This window comes from Poecilia formosa, unplaced genomic scaffold (genome assembly GCF_000485575.1).
Source record: "Poecilia formosa unplaced genomic scaffold, Poecilia_formosa-5.1.2 Scaffold213, whole genome shotgun sequence".
Taxonomy (NCBI): domain Eukaryota; kingdom Metazoa; phylum Chordata; class Actinopteri; order Cyprinodontiformes; family Poeciliidae; genus Poecilia; species Poecilia formosa.
The window spans coordinates 400,551-425,618 of record NW_006800152.1 but is presented as its reverse complement, the minus strand read 5'-3'; the positions used below and the strand labels follow the sequence as shown (position 1 = coordinate 425,618).

Genomic DNA, 25,068 nt, shown 5'->3' with positions numbered 1-25,068 from the left:
AATCCTTGACTTTTTGTTCACCTGTGAATATGGTGTGACACAAACTGAGGCAGCTTTTCATCAACAAACACTCAAAATTGTTATGGTCATTTGTAGTACGGTGGAGGGTCTGTTATGCTGTGAGTTTGATTTTCCTCCAAAACAAAAGTAGATGTGCTCATTGTCACCATGACGATAGAAGGACAGCAGAAAGGTTGTCCTTTGTGTTGCGTCAAACATTTTTGTAAGTAGATTTTCATTTAAAAGTTATAGTTTCGTCTTTGTTTACAGGCTGCCGCAAACGAACACCAGACTCTGAACACCTTTGCTGTAAACGCTGAGATGTATTTTGACTCTGCGTCTGCAGGACAGCCTTGGAGGGAACAGCCGGACCGCCATGGTGGCCACCGTCAGCCCGGCGGCGGACAACTACGACGAGACGCTGTCCACCTTACGCTACGCCGACAGGGCCAAGAGCATCGTCAACCACGCCGTGGTGAACGAAGACCCCAACGCCAGGATCATCCGCGAGCTCCGAGAGGAAGTGGACAAGCTGAGAGAGCAGCTGACGGAGGCAGAGGTGCGTCTACATGCAGAAATCATAAACACTGCAAAAACGAAATGCACTTCTTAAAATAAGAATGTAAAAAAACGAGATGTTTGGAAGTGAAAGTGAAAAAATCTGCCAGTGGAAGCAGATTTTTTCATCAGTATTCATGAATAATGGATTTAATGCAAGGTCCTACATTGTGTAATTTAGTTTTGTCTTATTTCAAGTGCACTCAGATATTTGCACTAGAAATAAGACTGTAAATACTTGGTAGGATTTGAGTTTTTGTAGTGTTAATGTGTGGAACATTTCCTTCCAGTCTATGAAGGCTCCAGAGCTGAAGGAGCGACTGGAAGAGTCCGAGAAGCTGATCCAAGAGATGACGGTCAGCTGGGAAGAGAAACTCCGCAAGACCGAAGCAATCGCACAGGTACAACGCTCACTGATCTGAAAATCTTCAAAATGTAGAAGTTGTTGGGAAATTTTTCTTAATCTCACTACAAACAACCTTTTTTTTCCCTCTGAAACTATCAGTGTGCAAATGACCTGTCCAGTACTAACCAGATCACTAGCACATTAGCACCAAAATACATTAAAGGTTTGTAATCATATCAGCCTTCCAACCAGTCAGGTCTTCTGGTTCTGGTCTACTCTCAATCACCAGAATCAGAACCAAACATGGAGAAGCAGCATTCAGTTTTTATGCTCATCTAATCTAGAAGAAACATTCAGAAAACTGCAAAATTGCTGAAATGCTGAGTTCCTTTAAATCGAGGCTAAGAATTGCCTTTGATTCGTAATAACTGGAACGTTAATCAACATATTTTATGTGTAATTACCTGATGATAGTATTTGACAAAATATAATGCTCACTGGTTGTTTCATAATTGGTGACTGTATGACAGTTTTACGATGTGAAGCATTTTGAGCTGCCTTGGTGCTGAAATGTGGTTTTCAAACAAATAAACATATAAAATGTGTGTTTCCTGTAGGAGCGTCAAAAGCAGTTGGAAAGCCTGGGTATCTCCCTTCAGTCATCCGGCATCAGAGTGGTGGACGACAAGTGTTTCCTGGTCAACCTCAATGCTGACCCCGCCCTCAACGAGCTGCTGGTCTACTACCTCAAAGTACTGCACACAAACACACAACTCAGCTGTTTGTATATAAAGACTTGGAGTGTTAATCCCTTCCAACTGCTTTATTTTTTCTCTTTGTGTTTGCTCAGGACCACATGCGCGTCGGCTCGGCCGACTCGCAGGATATCCAGCTGTGTGGGATGGCCATCCAGACGGAGCATTGCGTCATCGACATAACGGAGAGCAGCGGCGTGGTGCTGACTCCTCACCGCGGCGCCCGGTACAGAATTCACATCCTCAGCTTTTATTTCCAAATCCACCATGTCCCCAACACAGAGATGGAAGCTGAAAGGGGCAGCATTATGTAAAATGAGCTTTTATTTTTAGCCTTACATCATGTTATAATGTTATTAACCCAGAGTCCTCCTCTTGGCTCCTTCAGACTAGCTAGCAACAATTAGGTAAAGGGTTAACATGTTGTGATGACTTCCTGAAGGCGGAGTTTAAGAAACAGCAGGAGTTTCTTAAAGAGACAGAGGCCCAATTTCAAGGCATCATATTCAAGTCATTTTTGATATGTACATTATTTTTATAACTAAAGTTAACATAGTTAATTAATTGCCTCCCTGTTATCTCTTCAAAGTCTCATTCTCTTGCAGCGTGAATGCATCAATCATAAATTAATATGAATTTAGTTCCTTATATCTTTATATAGCTAAATATCTGCCTTGTCGCTCTCCATCTCAGTATCAGCATCCACTCCAAAAGCCGTGTTCGCGAAGGTCTAACCAGATTGTTCAGTTTACGACCGACTGATCAGTCAGTGCTGAAAAAGCCGACGGTCGTCTGATTCGACTTTTCTACGTGCGTAACTGTAAACGTTTGCTTCTCTCCATGCAGAACGTGTGTGAACGGCGCCCCAGTCACCAGTCCAGTGCCGCTGCATCACGGTGACAGAATCCTGTGGGGAAACAACCACTACTTCAGGTCTGGTTTAGCAGGCATCTGATCTTCTCCTTTGTTTTTGGAAAACAGTTCTGTTTCGATAGCAGAAGTCCAGTCAGGTTTATTTGTATCGCACATCTGCAGTTAAAAGTGCTTCATATCATAAAGAAAATGAGTCTGAGGTTTGGTCTGACCAAAGTCTGACAGCGGCATTTAGTATTTCTGTTTTTTTTGTTTTTGTAAATTTCCTTTTACTGATCGGGACAGGTACTGCCCCGTTTCATACTTCCGGGGGACCAGACGCATTCTGAAGGAAGACGGGTGTAAATCTATGGGCTATGATAAGCAGTCTTGTCTCCCACTGTATGGGGAATCCATATCAGTGGGAGACTAGTATGGATTCCCGTCTTAGTTCCTGTCTGAAACGTTTGGGTCCATTCTCGCCTGCTGGCTCTGTACTCGTCCTTCTACGATCCTTGCTGGGACAGGGACCTCGTTCTTTACATTGTCCTGTGTTGGAGGTGTTGCTTTAACAGCATTGAAGAGGTTAGCAGTGAAAAAGCGTTTCCCAGCTTGATGAAGAGCGACTCCGTCCTGTCTGAAAAGATGATAGCACTCCCAGAAAACGTTGATGTTGTCAACGCAGGTCACTGAGCTGGCAGAGCATTCTTTGATGACCCATTTGTTGATGGTGAGCTGTCTGCTGTAGTTCTCATCTCCATGTCCAGCTCTCTGATAAACATTCTTGTTTTCAGTTTTTCAATTATGCTAATAAGATACCCAATGTGGGCTGCACAGTGGCGCAGTTGGTAGAGCTGTTGCCTTGCAGCAAGAAGGTTCTTGGTTCAATTCCCGGCCCCAGTCTTTCTGCATGGGGTTTGCATGTTCTCCCTGTGCATGAGTGGGTTTTCTCTGGGTACTCTGGTTTCCTCCCACAGTCAAAAAACATGACTGTCAGGTCCATTGGTTTCTCTAAAATTGTCCCTAGGTATGAGTGTGTGTGTGTATGGTTGTGTGTCTCTGTGTTGCCCTGCGACAGACTGGCGACCTGTCCAGGGTGACCCCGCCTCTCACCCAGAACGTTTGCTGGAGATAGGCACCAGCACCCCTCCCAACCCAACTAAGAGACAAGGGTGTAAAGAAAATGGATGGATGGAGATACCCAAAATCATTTCTCTGAATTTTTGATTTCTGTTTGTCCGGATCATTAGCTCCAATGTGTGCGAGTTGATAACTCAATGTTTGGACGGTCAGTGGTTAATGGGAGTATTTCCAGGCAACCTTTGTTCTCGCAAAATCTGTCACCTACAATAAGAACTTTTGTCATAAATATAGTTTTTTGTGTCACTTTGGGAGGCCGGTTGGGTTGATTTCGTCTCGTACCTCTTGTTGATGCTTGTGGACGAACTGTCGGTCGTAGGCTCCCACTGAAGACCAACAAACCTGTTTTAGAACAGACAAACTCTTCCCATTTTAAAACTTCCTCTTTCTCTCACTTGCACTGTGTCTCTCAACCAACCTGCACGCAGGATCAACCTGCCCAGACACAGAGGGCGAGCGGCGGGCGAGGACGAGGGCGGAGGAGCCGCCATGAAGAAGTGCCTGAGCACCGACCACCTGGAGGTGGACACGGACGCGCTCAGTGACGTCTCCAGCGAGCTGAGCTTCGGATACGAGTTTGCTCAGATGGAGGTCATGATGAAGGGGATGGGCACCAACGGTGAGTCACGCCAATCAACAAAGGCCCTGCAGCAGGAAACACCTTTTCTCTGTCCTTTCTGGCTCGTTTAAATGACATCTGTCCTGGAATGAGGCGCTGAAAATCCTCAGGCAGCGAGAGAGTAAATATTTAGAGCCCAAACAGTTCCAGGTTCAACTCGATACCGACCCATACCTGTTTTAAGCTTATTGTAGCTGTGCTGTGTGTGAAGAACGCTGTGAAATATTAGACCTGGAGCCTTTAGGATGATTTTACCCAAGAATATTTAGTAAAGCATATGAAGATGTTTACTCATCATTGTTCATTAAGTCTTATTTAGTTTTTAATTTTAAAATGTGACTGGCATTACATAACTTGTTTTAGGATCCACTGGCTGATGACTTAAAATTTAACTGAAGTGCAAAAAATTTATACTTGTATTTTTTTAAGTATTGTCAATAATGTCTTCCATTAACATATAATTATCTAGTCATATTTTTAAGTTTTCCGTCAACTTTTAAAAAATGTTTTTCACATAAAACCACAGTGGGAACAACTGTGGTGGTCTACTAGAGCGCCCCCTACCACCAGGATTACTCTTCTTGAGGAATTGAAACTGCATCAATTCAGTTTCTGCATCTGAATTGATGTGACTCCTCCTCCTCCTCCTCCTCGTCTTCCTCCTCTCCAGACCCCTTGCAGTCGGTGCTGCAGACCCTGGAGAGGCAGCACGAGGAGGAGAAGCGCTGCGCTCTGGAGCGCCAGAGGCTGATGTACGAGCAGGAGCTGCAACAGCTCCGCCAGCGGCTCACACCGGAGAAACCGTCCCACTTCTCGGATGCGTCGTCCCTCCCGGTCGGCGCCACCGCTGCTGGGACGTCATCTGGACCTCACAAACGAATGCGACGATGGAGCGAAGACAGGTGAGTCGAATCGTAGCTCGGACGGACGGACTGTCCGGACGATCCGTTGAACTCGTTGGTGTTTGTGGTGCAGAGAAGCGATGATGACCCGCAGCCTGCGGCGCCTCAGGGAGCAGATAGTTCGGGCCAAGCTGTTGGCTCAGGAGGCCAGCTTCATCGCTGAGGAACTCAACAAGAGGACGGACTACCTGGTGACTCTGCAGATCCCTGCCGCCAACCTGGACGCTAACAGGAAGGTAACCTGTTTGTTTCTGAGAGAGACAACCGACAGGTTCTGGTTTTCTGGGTTGGATTAGTGGGTCATCATTTCTGGTCACATTAACGTCTAGTGGAAATGACCAACTGTTTTTTAGGGCTGCCACATGTTACCATGGAAACCGACCTCAGGGTGGTGGACATCCCTTGCTGAGTTTTTTAGTAGCTTCGTCAGATTAATGCTCCATCTGAACAAAGATGCAGGATAACATCCAAACCGGAAAAACTAGGGTTGAAATGATCAATCAGATTAAATGCAATTAATCTATTATTGAATAATTGTTAACTGGTATAGTAGTTGATACTCATTAATGGGAGCCTACAGACTCGAAAGAGGCCACTTGCTGAAAGAAAAACTTACTCAGACCAGTAATTAAATAAAAACTGGACTACAAATGTATACATTTTACATTTAGGATGTAAAACAACTCTTTGTAAATCTGTTTTACACAGAATTAATGAAGTGGCGTTTTTGCTTCACCGGGTCCAAATTCAGTTTAAAACAAAGCAACTTCTGCTATCCAATTATTAACTAAATTGAAAAAATAATCAACATATCGGCCCGACACTGAATTGATAAGAGGAGCAGAAAGGCCTGAGAGTTTCACGTTAGGATGATTTTTCTTTAGCTGGAGATGAATCCTTGTGGTGACCAATTGTTCACTAAAGGAATGTTTTTACTGCATTGAGGCGCGTAAATGTTTCTTATTTTAAAAGGTAATTGAATTATTTGTTTATTTCCATCTTTTAATGTATTTCTAATACATGCAGGCTTAAATGAAAAATTGTCAGAATGTGGCAATTTTCTTTTCTGATTTACATTTAGAATAATCGATAGATTAATCGACAACTAAAATAGTTGCTAATTGCAGCCTCAGGAGAAACACAATTATTTTTCTTTTTTTTTTTTTCCAACATATATAAGTGAGAATAAATATCCCATCAGTGAGTGCAGTGTGGTTTCTGTCCTTGTGCAGCGGGACGCGGTGCTGAGCGAGCCGGCTATCCAGGTCCGCAGGAAGGCCAAAGGGAAGCAGATCTGGGCTCTGGAGAAGCTGGAGAACCGGCTGGTGGACATGAGGGAGCTCTACCAGGAGTGGAAGGCACTGGAGGAGGACAGTCCTGTGAGTACAGGACAGAGGGATGAAAATATCAGCGCGTGCCCTCATCATGTCCTAACCTCGTCTCTCTGGCTCAGATGATGCACTACTTTAAGCGCACCGACCCGTTCTTTGACGAGCAGGAGAACCACAGTCTGATCGGGGTGGCCAACGTTTTTCTGGCCTGCTTGTTCCATGACGTCAAGCTGCAGTACGCAGTGCCCATCATCAACCAGAAAGGAGAGGTATTCAAGGTTTATGGTCTTTCAAAATGAGGCGCTACAAACTCAAATATTTCATGCTATTGGTTTGGTTTTTTGTTCCTTTTAACTTTTTCAAAAATGGTATCAGACGGTTGATTGCTCTGGATTTATCACAATGAGGAATGTTTGTAAATGAAGACATTCTGCTGTTTTCCACAAAATTTTGCGGTTCAACTTTTATTCAGTAAATGCAGATAGTTTTGCATTCTACCAAATGCTAAAAGCAGATAATTTATACATGATATCGTACCACTGGGGTTAACACCAGAACACAGCAGGTCTATGCTGTGCTCTCCGAACAGAGTAATCACAGAAATGAACAGAAACAAGATGGAAAAGCTCTGTTTGTGTCACTCATTCCTGAGACTGCCTCCTAGTGGTAAAAATATGACAGTGCACCAGTGCAAGGTGAATAAAGAACAAAGACTAAGCTGCTTGAAAACAACTTTAGCATCAACCAACTCGATTTTTTTTTCTTCTTGTAATGAACTTCAAAACAATCCTCTTATATTATCTACAGGATTCTACCTATCAGTACAGATGGCCGTGTTGAATTTTCTTGTTAGAAAATAAAGTATTTATCGAAAAACTTCATATGTAAATGTTCTGATGGAGATGTAAGGTGAACTATTGTCAGCTGATATGTGTGCGTCTGTATCTGTCAGGTGGCAGGGCGTCTGCATGTGGAAGTGAGGCGAGGAACGGAGAGCTCTGAGGAGAGCAGCGCAGGACGTCCTGACACTCAGCAGAACGAGGAGCTTCAGGAGCGCAAACTGGACTGTGTGGTGAGACGAAGGCAAATTTACACCCCTTACTGGCTTCCTGTTTATTCATTTCTATACTAACAGATTAGTATAATCCATTATTGTTAGGACTGTAACACATATTAATGTTAAATTCCTCCATCCATTTTATTACTCTCTTATCCATAGATGTTAACGTATTAAGAATTGTAACACAATCGCTTTTTTTTTTTTTTTTTTACATACAAAGATTCTGGCTGGAACCTTCATATTTGCTTGTTTCCAGTACACCCATAAATTTGGTGCACAAGCAACATTTGCTCACAGCAGTGGATGACGAAGTTGCTTCTTTTGGCCCACTGAGGGTTAATGTTGGCTTCAAAGACTGATCTGATTGGATGCTGGAAAAGGCTATTGTTGTGTTCAAGCTGTGCTAGAAGGCGTTAGCCTAGCAGAGAAGCTAATCAAGCCTAAAATAGCATCTCGATGCTAAACATATAACAGCAGCACAGATGTCCCCAATGTCATCATGTGGCATTGGGAACAACAAAATACTTTAGTTTTTGAGCTCAAAACTTATTGAATAATTTAGCAGCAAGAAAGAGGATTTAAATTGAAAATGTAGCTTATTCTGTCTGTTTTTTTCTTTGTTAAAATGCGATTAATTGATTACAGAATCTGCATTTCACTGAATTTAAGGTTTTAATTGCGTCCCATCACTCGTCATTTCATACATCCCTACCTGAAGCTCTGTCAAACTGATGTGTTGTCTCTTCCTCTACGTAATGAGCCGTGTCTCTCTCAGGTGAAAATCCTCCAGGCCACTGGTCTCCCTCGCCACCTGTCTAACTTCGTCTTCTGCCACTATCACTTCTGGGGGCTGGAGGAGCCGGTGTTCACCGCTCCAGAGGTGGGGTCATCCAGCTCGTCGTCCGCTTCCAAAGACCCGCAGTGCACCGTGGTCTTTGACAGCACCAAGGTGATGAATGATGCAGAAAACTGAGAAATAAATGAGACAGAGAGAGCAGTAGCTAAGAGGAAAAAACACGGCGGACATTTTGTTGTTCTGTGTTCAGGAGTTATCCGTTCCAGCATCAGAGGACTTGCTAGAGTTCCTGGCTGACGGCGCGGTGGCCATTGAGGTTTATGGCCACAAGCAGGCCAACCACCGCAGGAACCTGGCGCTGTGGGACCTGGGAGTGATTCAAGCCAAGACCAGATCCCTCAGAGAGAGGTCCAAACACACAAACTGCCTACACACCCCACCCTAACAGGGCAGAAACAGAGAATATACTGGTTTGAGCTACCAAACCTCAAGATCCAGTAGAGCGTTTCCCCTAAAATCTCCTCACATCTGTCAGAATCAGAACAATGTCAAGCAGTGCCCTGATGACCCGCTGTAACATAGGTGGAGCGAGGTGACCCGGCGGCTGGAGCTGTGGGTGCAGCTGATGGAGTTGAACGAGGCGGGAGACTTCACCGCCGTAGAGGTTCTTCCTGCCAAGGACGTCCGCACCGGCGGAGTCTTCCAGCTCAAACAGGTGACGCAGATCTGAACGTCTTCAGTTTAGCAGTTCACTGTTAGATTAGACAGTTTGTTCTCTTTGCAGTAACTGTGGAGTTTATAGTAGCTGTTTTGTTGTCATAAATGTCCGACTTTCTCCTGCTACATATCAATTTGTCTGAATCCAAACTCGTCCACCAATCGGAGCATGAATGTGTGTTTTTTTTGTGAGCAAAATTGTTCATGGTGGCGACAAGTTGCTGTAGCTTTGTTACATTAGCTCTGATTGGTTCACACCAGCCCAGTTTAGTCCGCTTTAGTCTGTCTCCCGTCCGTTTGCCTAGAAAGTCCCGTCCGTTTGGGGAGGTGGGAGTCAGTCGAATGCCGGTCCACCTATAAACCTTGGTCTCTGTTCAGTTGAAGTGAACTCCTGTGTGGTTTGAATCCTTATGTTAATGCCAAACGGCTCAGAGAACGTTCTAAAAGCAGTATGTGGACTATAGTGCAGGGCATTTTGGGTGAATGCAACCAAAACAAACCTGAGTCTAGCACTATTTACCAAAGACAAAAGAGAAATCCTCCAACCGCTAAAATCTGATGCCACTCCTATTTTGCTTACATTTCTTGAAGAAGGAAGTTGTGCTCAGTGTCTTCTTCACAGGTTTTTATGTTGTTTCCTTCAGTGATTCTTGGTGTGGCGCCCCCATAGGTGAAGAAGGGAACAGGTTTTCCAAAGGGTTTGGTTCGTTTGACACAGCGTCGTGTGAAAGCGAACCACACCAGCTGAAAATAGAACAAATGTTGCAATTTTGGTCTATCGGATGTGAAAACGCACTTAGTGGAATTTTGTTCATCATTGTTTCGGTTGAGGGGTCAGAAGTTTGGACAATTATCCCCTCTGGTTTTGGATGCTGCTAAGCTGGCAGGTCGTCTGCTGGTACTGTTTTTGCTTTCAACCAGTTGTTACAATGCATGACCATGTCAACAAGTCGTTTTTACAACTGAAATCAGCTGATTAGCATCTAAAAAGCTCAAATAATCCCGAACCACGACCTCAAACTCAACAGAAGTTGAAAAGGAAGCTTCATGGATGAGGAGGAGGACCAAAGAGCAGAAAGAGAAGGAGGAAGTTCTTACTGTAGTCTGTGAACGTTCTCCGCCTTCAGGGTCAGTCTCACCGGATCCGGGTGGAAGTGCGGCCGGTGCCGGACTCGGGCACCATGCCTCTCATCACGGCCTCCATCGTGTCCGTGTCACTCGGGGACATCAAAGTTCACCAGATCTCCAAGAACAACCCCCATCCGGTGAGAACCCCACCCCAAACTCCCACTAGTTACCTCTTAACATTAATATTTACACCCAGGCTTGTCACTAACTTTTCTCTTTAACCACCATTAAACCTTTAGGACGGAGGCGAAGACATGGACAGCTATCAGGTGAGTGCTTATCTGTCAGAACAGGTGGAAAACGAATGTCCTTCCAGCTGATGTGTGTGTCCGTGTGTGCAGGAGGTGGACCTGGAGAGGATGAGGGAGCAGTGGCTGATCACACTCACCGAGAGGCAGGAGTACCTGGACCAGCAGCTGCAGAAGATCGTCACCAAACCAGGTAGAAGCAGCCGCAGGCTGCTTCTACCTGGTTTCTACCGCAGACTGAGGAGACGATCAGTTTTCTTCCTGGTTTCTACCGCAGACTGAGGAGACGATCAGTTTTCTTCCTGCTCGACTCCATTAAAATGTTTAAGTTAGTTCATTTCAGGGTCTGTAATTGATTAGCCGCATTTTTAATCAAATTATGCAGTGACAAAACAAGCATGACTTTCAATTTAAAAATCCTTTTTGCTGCTAAATTATAAAGTAAGTAGACATGAGCTCAACAGGAAAGATATGTATTGTTTTGAATCTGTTGTTCGACCATCAGTTTGGGTATAATATCACTTTGCTCCATTCAGGTTTCCAGTGATTCAGGAACTTTGGATGCTGACGTTAGCTTTCTTAATGTCTGTGCTGTTGCTACGTATTTAGCATTCAGATGCTATTTGAGTAGCTTCACTGGTAGGCTAACTCCATTTAGCACACCTTGAACACAACAATAGTCTTTTCCAGCGTCCCATCCCATAATATTTTGAAGCTAACATTAAACCCCAGAGGGCAAAGAGAAGCAACTTTGTTGTCCACTGTTGTTAACTGATGTAACTTGTGCGTCAGATTTACGGGCGTACCAGAAACGTGTGAGTTATTGATTCCAGCTGGAACCTTTGTATATTAAAAAAATAATAATAATAATTTATTGCATTAAAATATATATATCTGTAATTAATTAAAATTAATGTGTTAAAGTCCTGGATCTAATAAAAAACATTATGATAGATGTTGCAGAAGTAGAATAAAATCCAGTGCAATCAATTGGCTTCTGAATGTGTGTAATTGAATGTCTATACAGATCCAGCTGTTCTGTAACGGCTTCAGAGGTTTGTTACCTTTCCTGCTGCTAAACATGGTGGTGGCAGCATCATACTATGGGAACTGTTTTTCCTTCAGCAGTAGGAGGAAGTTGCTGTAATTAGAATATATTGACGAAATAATAAACACTTTCCACATTTCCATTTGTAAAAATGTTTTTTCACATTTAAAACGATATAAGTAATATTACTTTAGTTAGAGACTTTATAAACAACATCAAAATAAAAAGGCCATTTTTACCAAAGAGTCGGTTTTAATCAATCATATTTTTCTATTTCTTTCGTAGAATACTGTATGAAACACTGCCCCCTAGTGGCCTGGAAGGTGTCTCATTCACAGTTTCTCAACTTTTGAGAAACTGTTCACACAAGTTTCTCACAGTCTGTTTGTCTTTAAGTGTCTCCGTCTGTCTCCGTCTGTCCCTGCAGACAAGTCGGAGGACGACGTGGAGAGGGAGTCCCAGCTGCTGGAGTGCCGCCTGACCCTCACAGAGGAACGCAACGCCGTGCTGGTCCCATCGGCCGGCAGCGGCATCCCAGGAGCGCCGGTGGAGAGGTAGCTGCTCTGTCGCTCACGTGACTTTATTTTAACAACAGAAGGAAATCCCTGCAAAACAAAATCTGGACGTGTTCCTCAGGGTTCCTGTCCCCGGGATGGAAACCCACATTCCAGTTCTGTTCCTGGACCTCAGTGGTAACGTTGTTCTGTAAAGTATTTCAGATGGATCCGTTACCTGTAGGGACAATAAAACCCACTCATTTCCTGCTGTTCCTCCTTCCAGCTGATGACTTCCAGTCCAGTCTGTCGGTCCCCCTGGCCGGGGGTCTCGACGCGCTGCTGAGCGGGGAAGACGAGGACGACTTCTTTGAACTTCAGATTGTTAAAAACTTCGAACCGGAGGTAAAGACACCCCCTCCTCTTTTTTTTTTCTTTTTTTTTAAATTTGACATCTTCCCTCCCGTTTCCTACCAACTTGTCCTCCTGACTGGCCCAGGTGAAGGTGGAGGCATCCTGGGACTCCACCGTCCATGAGTGTCCCCAGCTCAGCCGAGCGGCGTCCCAGGAGCAGAGGGTCTACCTGACGCTGCGCGCCGTGGTGCAGCTGAGCCACCCGGCCCACATGCAGCTGGTCCTCAGGAAGCGCATATGCGTCAACGTCACGGGGAAGCAGGTGGGGGAGCCGACCCACCGACACGCTGGGTCGTCCTGCTTCAGCTGAGAGATGAATGATGAGAGACGTGTTTTTTATTCCAGGGCTTCGCTCAAAGCTTTCTGAAAAGAATGTCTCAGCGCAGCACCATTCCTGGCTGTGGAGTCACCTTCGAAATAGTCTCCAACATCCCAGGAGTGAGTAACGAAAAGTGCAAAGACCCGGTGGAAACCAGCTGAAACACACTAACTTTACTGTAGATAGAATAAAACTGGATAGTAATAGTTCAGCTTTCTGCTGATGATTCACAGAACTCAGGTCTACATAAGATAATAAAGATGAGGAAACGGGGACAACATGATCAGAGTTCCTTTAGATTTGACTGAACAAGCCCGTAACAGCTAGGGCTGAAACGATTAATTGTGATTAATCGGTTAATGAAATAATCATCAACTAATTTAGTAATTGATTAATCTTTAACTGGAGCGTGGAGACTCAAAGAAAGGCCATTAGCTGAAAAAAAACAGCATTTACAGCAGTAATTAAGCCTGTAATCTGTACAGGATGTGTATATGTACACTTTGCAGTTGAGATAAAAACCATAATTACATTTTTCTGTAAATTTGTTTTACCCAAAACTCTTCAAGTGACCCAGCTTTAGCTTCACTTGGTTCAAATGAACTGAAGATATTTTCATGGGAAAAATATCTTGTTATAAGTGAAATCTGCCAGTGGAACCAGTTATTTTTCATCAATATTAATGAATTGATTACTTAAAATAAGCTCCTGTATCTGACTGAAAAGTTACTTGTAGTTTTGTCACAGGAGACTAAAGCAAAAATACTTGGTCAGATTTAGTGTTTTTGCATCGCGGTGGTTTAGACAGTAGTGACTGAAAGCTGATGAAGGTCCGGTCCCGGTTCTGTCAGGACATCCACGGTCCGGAGGACAGGGAGATGCTGGCCCGGCTGGCCACCAGCGGCGAGGACGAGGCATCCGCCGACAGCGAGGCGGCCATAGAGAAGTACCTGCGCAGCGTCCTGGCCGTGGAGAACATCCTGACTCTGGATCGCCTCAGACAGGTTCGGCAGAACCGCTTCAGAAACAATACTTAGTCTGCGTTCTGGAATGAACCAGAACTTCCTCCTTGTGTCTCTGTGTGTGTGTGTGTGTGTGTGTGTGTGTGTGTGTGTGTGTGTGACTGTGAGCAGGAGGTCGCCGTGAAGGAACAGCTGGCAGTCAGAGGGAAAGCTGCCAGACGCTGCCTGAGCTCTCCAAACGTAAACCAGGTAAGACGGACCTGATCCACTCTGCCTGTTTACACTGACAACAACTGTGTTAGCGGAGAAATGTGCTGTTTCACCAACAGCCTGGCTTTGGTTCTGTTCTGCTTTTCAAAAAACTCCTGACAGACACTAGGAGCTCTATGGAAGAAGATTAGTGCCACTGGGGGGGAACAAATTCTGACTTTAATCTCAATTCTTTTTTTTTTCTCAGAATTTTGGCATTTTTTTCTTAGAAATCTGACTTTTCTGACTGAAAAAGCCAGAATTCTAATTCTAAGAAAAATGTCAGAAGTGGTTTTTTTTCAGTGGGCCTAACTCTCCTCAGCTCTGCTCTGTCGTCTCGGTCCAGATCTGCTCATCATTAACCATACACTGACCTTGAGGCTCTTTTGCTTCCTGTTCCTCTGTTGTTTCTCTGTAACCTGCTCGTCACTATCTCCTACCGTCCATCTCTCTAACCGTCTGACCAGCTGTCAGCCAGCAGTCTGGACCTCTCCTCCTCCACTCAGAGGCTCACTTACTTCAAGGTGAGATTCTCATTTCTACTAACACCGTCAGTTAAGTTAAAAGTCTGGAAAAAAAATCATATGATCCCAATAAGAAAACATGAGAATGTACAGAAAATGACTCTGGCAGATGGGTTCACACACGCAGTGAGTGAATGAGTGATGGCAACTCTTAAAGTCACAAACACAAAGATGCAGCAGAAAAATGTTGCAAACTAAAAATGCTGCAATCACAGAAATTGGATGCAAAAATTCACAAACAACCAGAATCAAAAGTTTTACCTTGTGTTTAGTTGAGTTAAAATGTGAAATTAAAGTTCATCACAAAATAAAAAAAAAAGATGTAGATGATTAAATACTAAACTATTCATGACTTCAGCTTTTTATCTTTTTTTGTTTAACTTCAAACTTCATTTTCATGATATTTCATGTGACACTTGAAGGAAAATTGTCACCTTCCTAAAATAATATCCAAAGTTTTTTTTTCTTTCTTTTTTTTAACTAAAAGTAATTTTGAAAACCAAAATCACTACCCCTGTCTTTTTAAAAAATGTTTTGGCCAAAACAAACAAAAAAATAAACCAAACTTTTGTCCTTGATATAGGCCATTATTTTAGGAAACTGATACAAAAAACTTTTCTTTAATTTCCAGGTTAGTGGTAATCTATTTATGCGCCTGCTGGCTGTCAGAGATTGTTCTAAGTTCTGGGTAGCTGAACCTTCCTTCTCATGACCTTTGTGTGGCCTTTGTTTGACCCCCTGCAGGGCTGGGAGAGCCACCAGGACCTCTCAGTGGATCCCCCTCCGTCCAGACGCTCTCTGGCCGGCGTCGTGTCCCAGAACCTGAACGCAGAGACGGGTACGTCTGCTAAATGCTTCCTCATCTCAAACCGTTCCGTCTGCAGCTCTAAGGCGTCTCCTCCTGCTTCGCTGCCTCTGTGTGTCGGTGGTGATTTCATGTTTTTTCCCCATAGCTCAGGATCTCAGCTTGGCTCTGCATCAAAAAGCTTATCTCTTTCACTCTCACTCCTCTGTCTCCTCCTTCCTCCCTTTTTCTTCTTCTCTCCATGTCTGCTCCTGCGACCTCTCCATCCTCACCCTCAGCGCATTCAGGCTTTGCTGCGTCTTATCTCTCTCCAGTGAAGGCCGTCCCCAAGCTGCTGAAGTCCCTGCTGCCTGCAGGGAGGGAGGAGCGGGAGGCGGCGGCCGGCCCGCAGCAGGTACTCTCCTGGTTCTGAAACGACTCTCAGATTGTGGCCCAGACCCTACATATCTCCCTGTCTAATCAGCAGCCAGTTTCATTTGTTCGGTTGCTATGGAAACAGTACTTATGTAGATGAGAGCATAATTATTTCAACCAAAATTGTATTGATGCCTCAAAGTCTCTGGAGCCTGAGGTGGATCTGTCCCTATATTAGGGCTGCAACAGACGGTTATTCTGACGATTAATTGATTATTCTGATGATTAATCGGTTATTCTGACGATTAATTGATTATTCTGACGATTAATTGATTATTCTGACGATTAATTGATTATTCTGACGATTAATCGGTTATTCTGACGATTAATTGATTATTCTGACGATTGGATAAAAAATTGCCCCTTTTTTGAAGATTTCTTATTTAACTACTTAAGCCTTTTTGTACAATATTAGAAACGCATAAAAAATGCTAATAAATAATTTTATTCCCTTTTTTAAGCACTTTATGGCCTAAAATGCAATAACGCAGCATTCTTTTTGTAAACTCTTGATCATTTGTAGCAAAGGGGGCGTCAGCAGCTAAAAAGATACTTTTAACGTCAACATGTGAAAATCTCAGGCCTTTCTCTTTGACTTTATTAAAGTGTAGGGGTGATCAGTTTATTTTTTTTAAATAAAAGATTCTTAATAGAATTTTTATTTTTACAGAATTTGACCCAGGTGAAGCTGAAACTTTACCACCTGGGGAACAGATTTACAGACAAGGTTTTTCATCTGAAATACAAAATGTATCTATTGTTTGCATAGTTTTGGCTTAATTACTGCTCTGAATATTTAGTTCTTTCAGCAAATCAATTAATACATTAGTTGACCACTATTTAAATAATCAATTAATCACATTTAACCCAAATAATCACGTCCTACCTTCTATGTAGCAAAGTAAGAGTCCTGTTGTATTTTAACTTGCTAGCTCCAGTTAGCTCAGCTCAGCCTGGATCTAATCAGCACAGAGACTAGAAATGACCCCACTGTTGTGTTGTTGTATTTGGGATCCCATCTGAGCCTCTTCATGCAAACACACACACACACACACACACCCACACACCTCTGAGACAGAAGCCCAGTGTGTAGAGTTGATTATCACCATGTCGTCCTATAAACCTTCCCACTCGTGTTGTTGCAACCCGGGGGTCTCCAGCTCTCTCATGGCAGCCAGACACCTCCGCAGCTGACTGGACTGATTAGCACCTTGAGCCACGATGGGAAGCTATTGATAGAAACACCAGGCGGCGGTGGCGTTGGGTCGAGGTGAAAACCCGTCAGACCTCGGTGGCTCGTTGTTTCAGGCCACTGCTCTAATTAGAAGCTGTTCTGTCACAGAGGCTGACGAAGGTCAACACACCAACAGCTCAGTCACAGAACGACGGCGTCTGATTGGGCCAACGTTTCAGCTTCCTGATCCAGGCTGGACAATACACAGGTCATCGCCAGGTTATGACTGGACTGATGGTTTCGGAGGACTCGTTGATCTCAACCTGACTCTGCCTTGATTGACCAAATATTCCAACCAAGACAAGCAGCTGTCTTCTGCTTGTCCTTCCTGCAGAATTCCAGTCCGTCCTTGATGCCGTTTTCTCGTACGTCTCTCTAGTCCGGTAGTCTGTTTGACTGAGGACCAGGGTTCCTACCAGCTGCTGCAGTTCACTTTCACACTGCACTGTGTCAAACAAACCAAACCCTTTAATAAACCTATTCACTGAAGGAAACAATACAAAAACCACTGAAGAAGACACTAAGTGCAACTTTCTTCTTCATTAAATTTGAACAAAAATGGAGATTTTAGCAGCTGTGGAATTTTTTGTTTGTCTTTAGCAAAATACCACAAATCATTTCTCCTGCTAGCACCAGACTCTTGAGTTTGTTTTGGTTGTATTTTCCCAGAATGCCTTGCACTCTATAGTCTGCTTCCTGCTGTTGGAGTGGCCTCCAGTCCGCTTGGTGTTTACAGATGCATTTGAACCCACGACAGAGTTCACTTCAACCAAACGGTCAATTACACAGTCACACTTCCCCAAACGAACCAGACATTTAATTCTAGGTAAACGAAATGGAGTTCGATTGAATCGGACTAAAAACATCACAGGGAGACATTGGAGTAGGGGATAAGATCCTTTCCTATTCTGATAAATGGAAGAGATGGTAGAGACTTCCTTTGAACCTCCTTCTCAACTTTATAGTTTAAGTATTACTTGAGGTTCTTGGATGCTAATCAGTTGCTCCCTGTTGTTAAAAACACCTTGTTGGCATGGATACACATATGACATCACTAAAAAAACTAAGAGTCAAAGTCCTTCCAGATGTGGAGCATCCCAAACCAGAGGAAATGACTGTCCCAAAAATAATAACAATGAACAAAAGTCTACAAAAGTAATAATAATCAGAGCTAACATAACAGAGCTGCTCCAGCATGCTGCCACCAGGAGCGGTGCTGATCCAGAACATCAGACCGTCCCGGTGAGCCTGACCCTCTGCGTTGCGTTGCAGGTTTTTCGTCCCGAGTCGCCGATGGGCAGGATCGATGTGTTTGACCTGCTGTCTGACGTAAAGGCCGGCCATTGGCTCCGCTCACAACAAAAACAAACTTTTAATCTGAATCAAACCGCGGATGGAGCATGTGGCGACGAGGGCGGACCGATCCGCCTCACTCTGATTCTCTACCTGTCTGCTGAACTCCCAGTTGGGCCTCTGTGCTGATTTATTAGCCTGAAAGTACAACCAGATATTTAAAAAAAATAATAATTATGGTTTTATTCTAGGGGGGGAAACAGTTGGAGAGGAAATCAGCAAAGATTTAATCAGTGCACAAATTATAAGAGTTGCATGTAGCATGAATGCTAAAATGAGACAAATGAACACAAACACAATTATCATTAGGACGCAATTATCTCGACTGATTCTCCAGTTTATCGTGATTATCAGTGATTTACGGAGCAAATATCCTAATTGCACTTTGAATATCTTATATCAACATCCCACCTGCTGATCGCTGGAACAAATGAAATATTCAACTCTTTTTTTTTTCTTTTAATGTAGGATTGTTATTAGATTGGAGAATGTGATGGTGTGTTTGCTCGTCTCTTGGCAGATAATCACTTTTATTTGATGGGTACCAAAAAAAAAATAAAAAAAATGCAGGAGATTTTATGTGGACAGACATCAACATGTTGACGTTGTTTCAGATGCAGAGTCTTCCACGCATCGTGGTTCAGTCGGCCAGCGTCGAAGAGGACATGTGCAAACATCAGCAGCCGGTGAGTCAGCCGGGAAGCACTTCCTGGATTCCTACATTCCATAGATGGTTTATGGAAAGCCATATGGTGTCTATTTGACTGTTTCTGTCTAATCAGTAAAACTGAATTTAACAGGCCTTTCCCACGTTTGTGTGCTGGAACATTTATGTTGCTGTACAAAAAGCATCTGCCCTCCTTTGGATTTTGTTTTCACTTGTTGTTCTTGAACGGTTCAGATAAGCTGAGTAAAAAAAATAACAAGCGGTTTTCAAATTATGATTTCCATTGTTAGGGGGAAAAGTCATCAAGCGTTGGTGATAATTGGCAGTGAGCTTTGGACAACACTCTGGTGTTTTGGGCTTCTATTCTCTGAAGGATTATTTTAATTTAGGCATGTGTGAGGCTTTTCAAGCTTAAAGCTGCAGTATGCAACTTTTATTTATTTATATATTTTATTGTTTGTTTCTTGCCTACATTTGTTAAAACTGCCACTGTCTCTTGACGGTACACTGTACAACAAATATGTGAAAAAAGTCGAGCTCCTCTGCCTCCACTTTGTGGACTTACTGCCGTCCGCAGAAGCACACCGGTTGGTCAGAAACAACCAACCAGAGCCTGGAGGAGGGTCTCCGTGCTGCCAATCATGCCTGGGGACGTGTAGCTCACACTTTCCTTCTTGCACCATCTCTCCTGCTGTTAATGCTCAGGCTAGTTAGGATCTTTTTCTGAAAGTTTTTGGCCAGGAGTAAATCTTCCTAATGGTTCCATTTTTGTTTTGTCAGTCTACAGAATATTTGGTAACACTTTATTTTTTGGGGTGGGCCTGACAACACTGTCAACACCTGTTGTGAAGATTGAGTCTTCATGAACGTTTACGACTGTTGTCATAGTGTGTTTTTGTGTATGTCATTTTTCTTTTAATTTTGCTTTAAGTGTCATTGTTTATGACACTTTAATGACATAAATTAAACGTTCATGAAGACTCCATCTTCATGACAGGTGTTATGTTCATGTCAGTGTTGTGACTGTCTTATGCACACCCCTTCAAATAAAGTGATGCAGAATATTTTTCTAAAAGCCTTGGGAATTATCAAGAGGTCTTTTTGGTGAAGGTGAGACTATCGTTTTTGGATAGCTGTGTTATTTTCTTCTCTCGTTTTTGAGTCACGGATTCTGACCTTAAACAGAGGAAAGTGAGTTCTGCAGAGCTTTAGAGGTTGTTGTTCTGTGACTTCTTTGAGTCGTTGATTGGTTCTTGGAGTAATTTTGTTGATTTCTTGGAGAAGACATCAAGGTCAAGACAGAGTTTAACCATCACCAAAGGACAGGGGGAGTGTTAGACCTCTCTTCTGTGGCGCCCAGGTTAAGTCTTGACCAGTAGTTTCCCACACCTTTTATTTTTTTATGACCGGTGACAGTTTTGAGTTTAAATGTAACAAAATTTGAAAGATGCCTGATTTCCAAATGCACATTACCTGTCCCTGAAACTATCATGAGGTTGTGTTTTCATTCAGGTTCCCACTGAGGAAACGCCTCTCGCCGATGTCCAAACGGAGGTCCCCAGATCAGTCCCCCTCCCACCTCCAATCATCCCAAAGAGTGACGACTTCAGCTCCGGTTCACCTAGTGACACGTCCAGCGGGTACATGTTGTCCAACATGTCCACCTCGAGGCTTTCAGACGTCTATACGCTGAGCTGGGATCTGCCCAGTTTGTTATCAGACGAAGTGGAGGAAGATGACGAAGCGAGGGAGCAGTTCTCACCTGAAAAACTGGGTTTAACCGAAGAGACGGCTGCCTCGAGTACTGACCAAACTCGGCCAGAATCGGATCTCTGTGAACAAGAGGCAAATCCATCTCTGTCCATTGATTCAAAGGGTCTGAAAGAAGCTGCTGCAAGTACAGAAGCACAATCAGAAAACCAGGCTGAACACAACCAAGTTCCAACTACTGATACTACTGAACTAGAGCAATCAAACGGTTCAGAGAATCACACTGATTCGCTGGGAGAACGACACGACGAACAGGAAGAATCGCAGCTAACGGATCCTTCTGAAGGTTCTCCAACAAAACATCCAGACATCGTTGCTACAAGTGAGGATAACCACGACCCGTTACTTATGAGTAAAACCCAAGCAGATGAGAATCTGGTAGAATCTATCGCTATGCAGCACCAGGAACAAGATCAGGCAGCTTCTGACGGTGTTCAAGATCCAGCTCCAGATGTAACCCAGACTCCTGCTGCTAAACCAATGGAAGACTCTAACCCTAAAGATTCACCCCTACAAGGATTACCGCCTGAACCCTCCGGTACAAACAGCACCCTCACCCAACCCTCAGCCACAGTCAAAGGCAGTCTGAAACCACTTTCTGAGTCTTCCACTAAAGCTGCTACCGGTGCCGCCCAACCCTCCAAGTCCAGTTCATCGGCAGTCAACCCCTTCAAGATTCAGAAAGTCAAGTCGTCAGACCTCAAGTCTTTCCAGCAGATTGTGAGCGAAGAAGGTGGTAAACCGGCACAGATGGGGCAGGGAGGCAGCCTCGGGGCGGGACTCAACCTCTCTGTGCCGGCAGAGAGCCTGGAAAGCATCTCGGACTTAGAGGAGGGAGACGAAGTAGCTTCGGATGTTCTTCCCGACTGGATGAAGGAAGGGGAGTTTGTGTCTGTGGGGACCAATAAGAGTGGGACGGTGCGGTACGTTGGGCCCACGGATTTTGCCGAGGGAACCTGGGTTGGAGTTGAACTGGAGCTCCCGGCAGGTGAGAAATGCGACTCTTGTTACTGTTCAGGTTTTCCTTATCATCCCTTACGGATCTCTGTTGGTCCGTCTGCAGGAAAGAACGACGGCTCTGTGGGCGGGAAGCACTACTTCCACTGTAACCCGGGCTACGGAGTGCTTGTGAGGCCTGACAGGGTTACCCGTGGGGGTGCCAAACGCCGGCGCCAGCAGCAAAAGCGTCGTAGTGCCAATCTGTCCGGGTCCAGTCCAAACTTGGCGGCTCTTACCGCCCTGGCGAAAGGTGAGACTGGATCGGCCAGCCGCAGCAGAGGGGAGAACCGTAAATCGTGGAACACTTGAAATGTGGCGTACGTCTGGAAGTTTAATCTAGGATTCAGGATCTGGCCCCTCACTGTGAGAGCTGCTGTGTGAACAGCTGGTATCACTTCACTGACAAATACAAAAATATAGAATGTTTTAAGCAGAGATTTGCAGAAAAGTATTTATTTTAGAGACACTGAAAACCTCAGAAGCAGATTCTGCATGTTGTGCAGCAGCCTTCGAAAGCCTACATGAATCATGGCTCAGCTGTTTAGAAGCTTCATATAAAAAAGGTTTCCTGCGTTAACAAGTACTGAACATGAGGAAAACTGTATTACAACTTCTCTGAATGTTTAATATTGTGGAATGAGCTCACTAGATGACACTAATTCCAACTTGAATGCATAGTTTTTTTTAATATTCGCTTTTCTTGTCTTTTAACATTATTATGCTGTTTGTGGATGATATTTGGAGCATGTGAGTGGACTACTGTGCCTTAACTACTGCTAAACACGAGTGCCTTGATCATGTCCAACCAAAATGTGTCCTGCTGGAAGTGTTGATCAATGAGATCATTCTGGTTCTTGAATGAATGTTTCTTTTACACAAACTTGCACTCTGATAACTATAGTAATAATAATATCTACTTTAAATGGGTCGTCTTCCTGCCAAGCATGTATGTTGATTGTATTAGGGATTTTCTTTGTGTGTGACAATACTTGGAGTGGGAAAATTAAGAGTAATTTCTGATTCATAACACGTGTGTGTGTGTGTATATATATATATACACACACACACACACATTTGCATTTAGGCAGATCAATTTGGATGCTTATTTATTTGAAAATAAAGACAACATATTGGTTATTTGTTTCTCTTCTCTTCAGACTGGATGAAAGACAAGATGGGTAACGTCATTGATATAGCTTTATTCTCTTGTACATTATATATATATAATATAGATATCATACTAAAATAAACACAAGTTAAAAAATGGACAAAGAAACTGTACAAAAAATGTTTATATACTACATCTTAATTACAGAACAGTCTACTGTCCAAAAAAGGCACTAAATTCTGAAATGGGCAATACAGTAATTTTGAACTTAACTATATTTGAGATTGATACGACAGCATTCAGTCCTCTGTTCCTAAGTGATAGTGGGATGAACCGGGTGGCATTTCACTTGAAGACATTGACCGACACGTAGCCACACCGTAAGAGGACGCCTCCGTTCTGGTAAGCGTCCACCACACACACACACACACACACTCACTCTCTCACAAACCAGTAGTTTGACAGATCATGGCATGTCAAAGTTCAAGGCAGACATCTGAATATGAGTTATTGAGAGAAAAATCTCTGAACACATTCTGCAGGATTCCTCCCTTCATTAACCTGAACCGATCTGGTTAGTGTGTAGAGACACCGACATCCATCACAGCTGGGATACGATGTGTGACGTGTTAACGCTACACCAGCTACCGTGTGTATAACTATTGTAGTACACTGGTGGAGGGTACAGTTCAAGCTTACTCATCAATACTTTTCATAAGGTGCATCTTTGTTGGCCTTTTCATGAAACTGTTAGTCGGACAATGGAGGACAGCTGAATGCTAAAACGATAATAGAAAAATAAGTTTGGTAAAATGAAAAAGCATTAATTTAACTATAAAGCATGTTTCATTTCAAAGCATGTCATTCGTCTTTGTACATTACCATAAAAAAATTAGCATAAATACATACTTTTGTTTTTTTAACCACTTCCTTTAAAAACCAGTTTTGTTTTTTAGCTTCTTACAAGCGGAAGCTGTTGATTAGCTTTTCTAGACCAGAACCCAGCATGGGGAGTTATGAGCATGAGATGTGTATTTAAAAAAAAGAAGTTAAACACCTTCAGTGTTGTAACATGTAACCTGGTTCATCACAAACATCAAATCATTTTAGATATGAAGAATCACAAGATATGTTTTCCTGCCATGAGGTTTATTTTCCAGTTCTCCAAAACCATTGGACAGTCTTGCATGTACCTGGTGGTCTAAAAATTTTATTCACTTTTTTTTTTGGTAAAAAGTATTAGCATGACTCTGCTTAACATGAAGGTAGAATGGTAGCATAAAGGCAGGGAAACGCACAGCTAGCCTGACTTTGTCCAGAAATATCTCCTCACTTTGCATCTTGAATAGTGAGTGAGCTCAAGGCAAATCGACATAAGCTTCACAGCCTCTCCTGGACCCATAGGGGGCCCCCAAGAGTTAGTTTGACAGTTGACTTTTTTTCCCCATACAGAAAATATTAGCTGTATAATATCTTCATACAAAAATGAACATGATTTTTACATCAAAGATATCCAAAGCAGAATAGACAAACAGGAAAGACTGAGTTTTTAAATCTTTTGAGTAGAGTTAACATGTTTGATCGAGCCTAGCATAGCATAGCCTCACCTTTCTCAAGATCTCCAACTGTATACTGCTGAATTCAGTGTTTGTGTAAAAACTAAAGGAGTGACATCAACCACTCTTACAAAAGTTAAGTTTAAAACCTATAATTGTCAACCTCAGCAGACAGCCTAACTAATGACCCAGCTAATGTTAGGGTGTTAGACATGTGTAAATCTAATGATTTACATCCTCTTCTTGGTCAGTATTAAAGTCTGAGAACAAGATGAATACAAAAACAAGAGTGTCTGAATATTAGCTTAGCAGTGGTTACCAAGTGGTTTTTGTTAGAGCCCATTACAGGCTTAGATCTGCTGCTTCAACCATTTCAATACTGGATCAAATGTCACCATGAAGACATTATATTGTGTTTTCTTTAGCTTTGCAGCTCATGGGAAACGGTGGATGCCACCACAGCCCCTACATGCCTGAGGCTACCAAAGCAATTGCAAGTTTTCAATGAGCCATGGCTGACTAACTTGGATGAGAAGCTGGAAAGTTCCAATGATGCGTTAAAGTCTAATGTAATCCTACAAATGGAGCCACTGACACCAGTTTGATTCTATGGGAGGGTGTTGAGTGGGCGCTCCATTTAAAACGTGCTCAATTTTCCTCGACTTAAAAAAAAAACAAGTACACTGAACAAAAATATAAA

At 43.3% G+C, this 25,068-nt stretch overlaps 1 protein-coding gene across 4 annotated transcripts in view; it reads left to right on the top strand.

Annotated features, from left to right (window-relative positions):
* Nucleotides 1-25,027, top strand: part of LOC103148811 (kinesin-like protein KIF13B) — a 39,071-nt gene extending 14,044 nt beyond the window's left edge. For 2 of the 4 annotated variants that reach the window (XM_016679500.1, XM_016679501.1), the window contains exons 13-42: nucleotides 347-559; nucleotides 849-959; nucleotides 1,522-1,656; nucleotides 1,755-1,885; nucleotides 2,506-2,592; nucleotides 4,080-4,270; nucleotides 4,941-5,172; nucleotides 5,246-5,408; nucleotides 6,405-6,551; nucleotides 6,626-6,772; nucleotides 7,456-7,575; nucleotides 8,339-8,512; nucleotides 8,610-8,767; nucleotides 8,942-9,074; nucleotides 10,204-10,341; nucleotides 10,444-10,473; nucleotides 10,546-10,645; nucleotides 11,928-12,054; nucleotides 12,137-12,192; nucleotides 12,281-12,399; nucleotides 12,494-12,670; nucleotides 12,754-12,846; nucleotides 13,579-13,731; nucleotides 13,861-13,938; nucleotides 14,406-14,462; nucleotides 15,207-15,300; nucleotides 15,546-15,661; nucleotides 18,883-18,954; nucleotides 20,448-21,693; nucleotides 21,769-25,027. In XM_016679500.1, coding sequence (XP_016534986.1) covers nucleotides 347-559; nucleotides 849-959; nucleotides 1,522-1,656; nucleotides 1,755-1,885; nucleotides 2,506-2,592; nucleotides 4,080-4,270; nucleotides 4,941-5,172; nucleotides 5,246-5,408; nucleotides 6,405-6,551; nucleotides 6,626-6,772; nucleotides 7,456-7,575; nucleotides 8,339-8,512; nucleotides 8,610-8,767; nucleotides 8,942-9,074; nucleotides 10,204-10,341; nucleotides 10,444-10,473; nucleotides 10,546-10,645; nucleotides 11,928-12,054; nucleotides 12,137-12,192; nucleotides 12,281-12,399; nucleotides 12,494-12,670; nucleotides 12,754-12,846; nucleotides 13,579-13,731; nucleotides 13,861-13,938; nucleotides 14,406-14,462; nucleotides 15,207-15,300; nucleotides 15,546-15,661; nucleotides 18,883-18,954; nucleotides 20,448-21,693; nucleotides 21,769-22,013 — 5,043 coding nt within the window. In that variant the 3' untranslated portion in view covers nucleotides 22,014-25,027. The remainder of the gene's footprint in view (nucleotides 1-346; nucleotides 560-848; nucleotides 960-1,521; nucleotides 1,657-1,754; nucleotides 1,886-2,505; nucleotides 2,593-4,079; nucleotides 4,271-4,940; nucleotides 5,173-5,245; nucleotides 5,409-6,404; nucleotides 6,552-6,625; nucleotides 6,773-7,455; nucleotides 7,576-8,338; nucleotides 8,513-8,609; nucleotides 8,768-8,941; nucleotides 9,075-10,203; nucleotides 10,342-10,443; nucleotides 10,474-10,545; nucleotides 10,646-11,927; nucleotides 12,055-12,136; nucleotides 12,193-12,280; nucleotides 12,400-12,493; nucleotides 12,671-12,753; nucleotides 12,847-13,578; nucleotides 13,732-13,860; nucleotides 13,939-14,405; nucleotides 14,463-15,206; nucleotides 15,301-15,545; nucleotides 15,662-18,882; nucleotides 18,955-20,447; nucleotides 21,694-21,768) is intronic. The other 2 variants (XM_007567749.2, XM_016679503.1) reach the window with 2 other exon arrangements.
* Nucleotides 25,028-25,068: the final 41 nt, after the last annotated feature.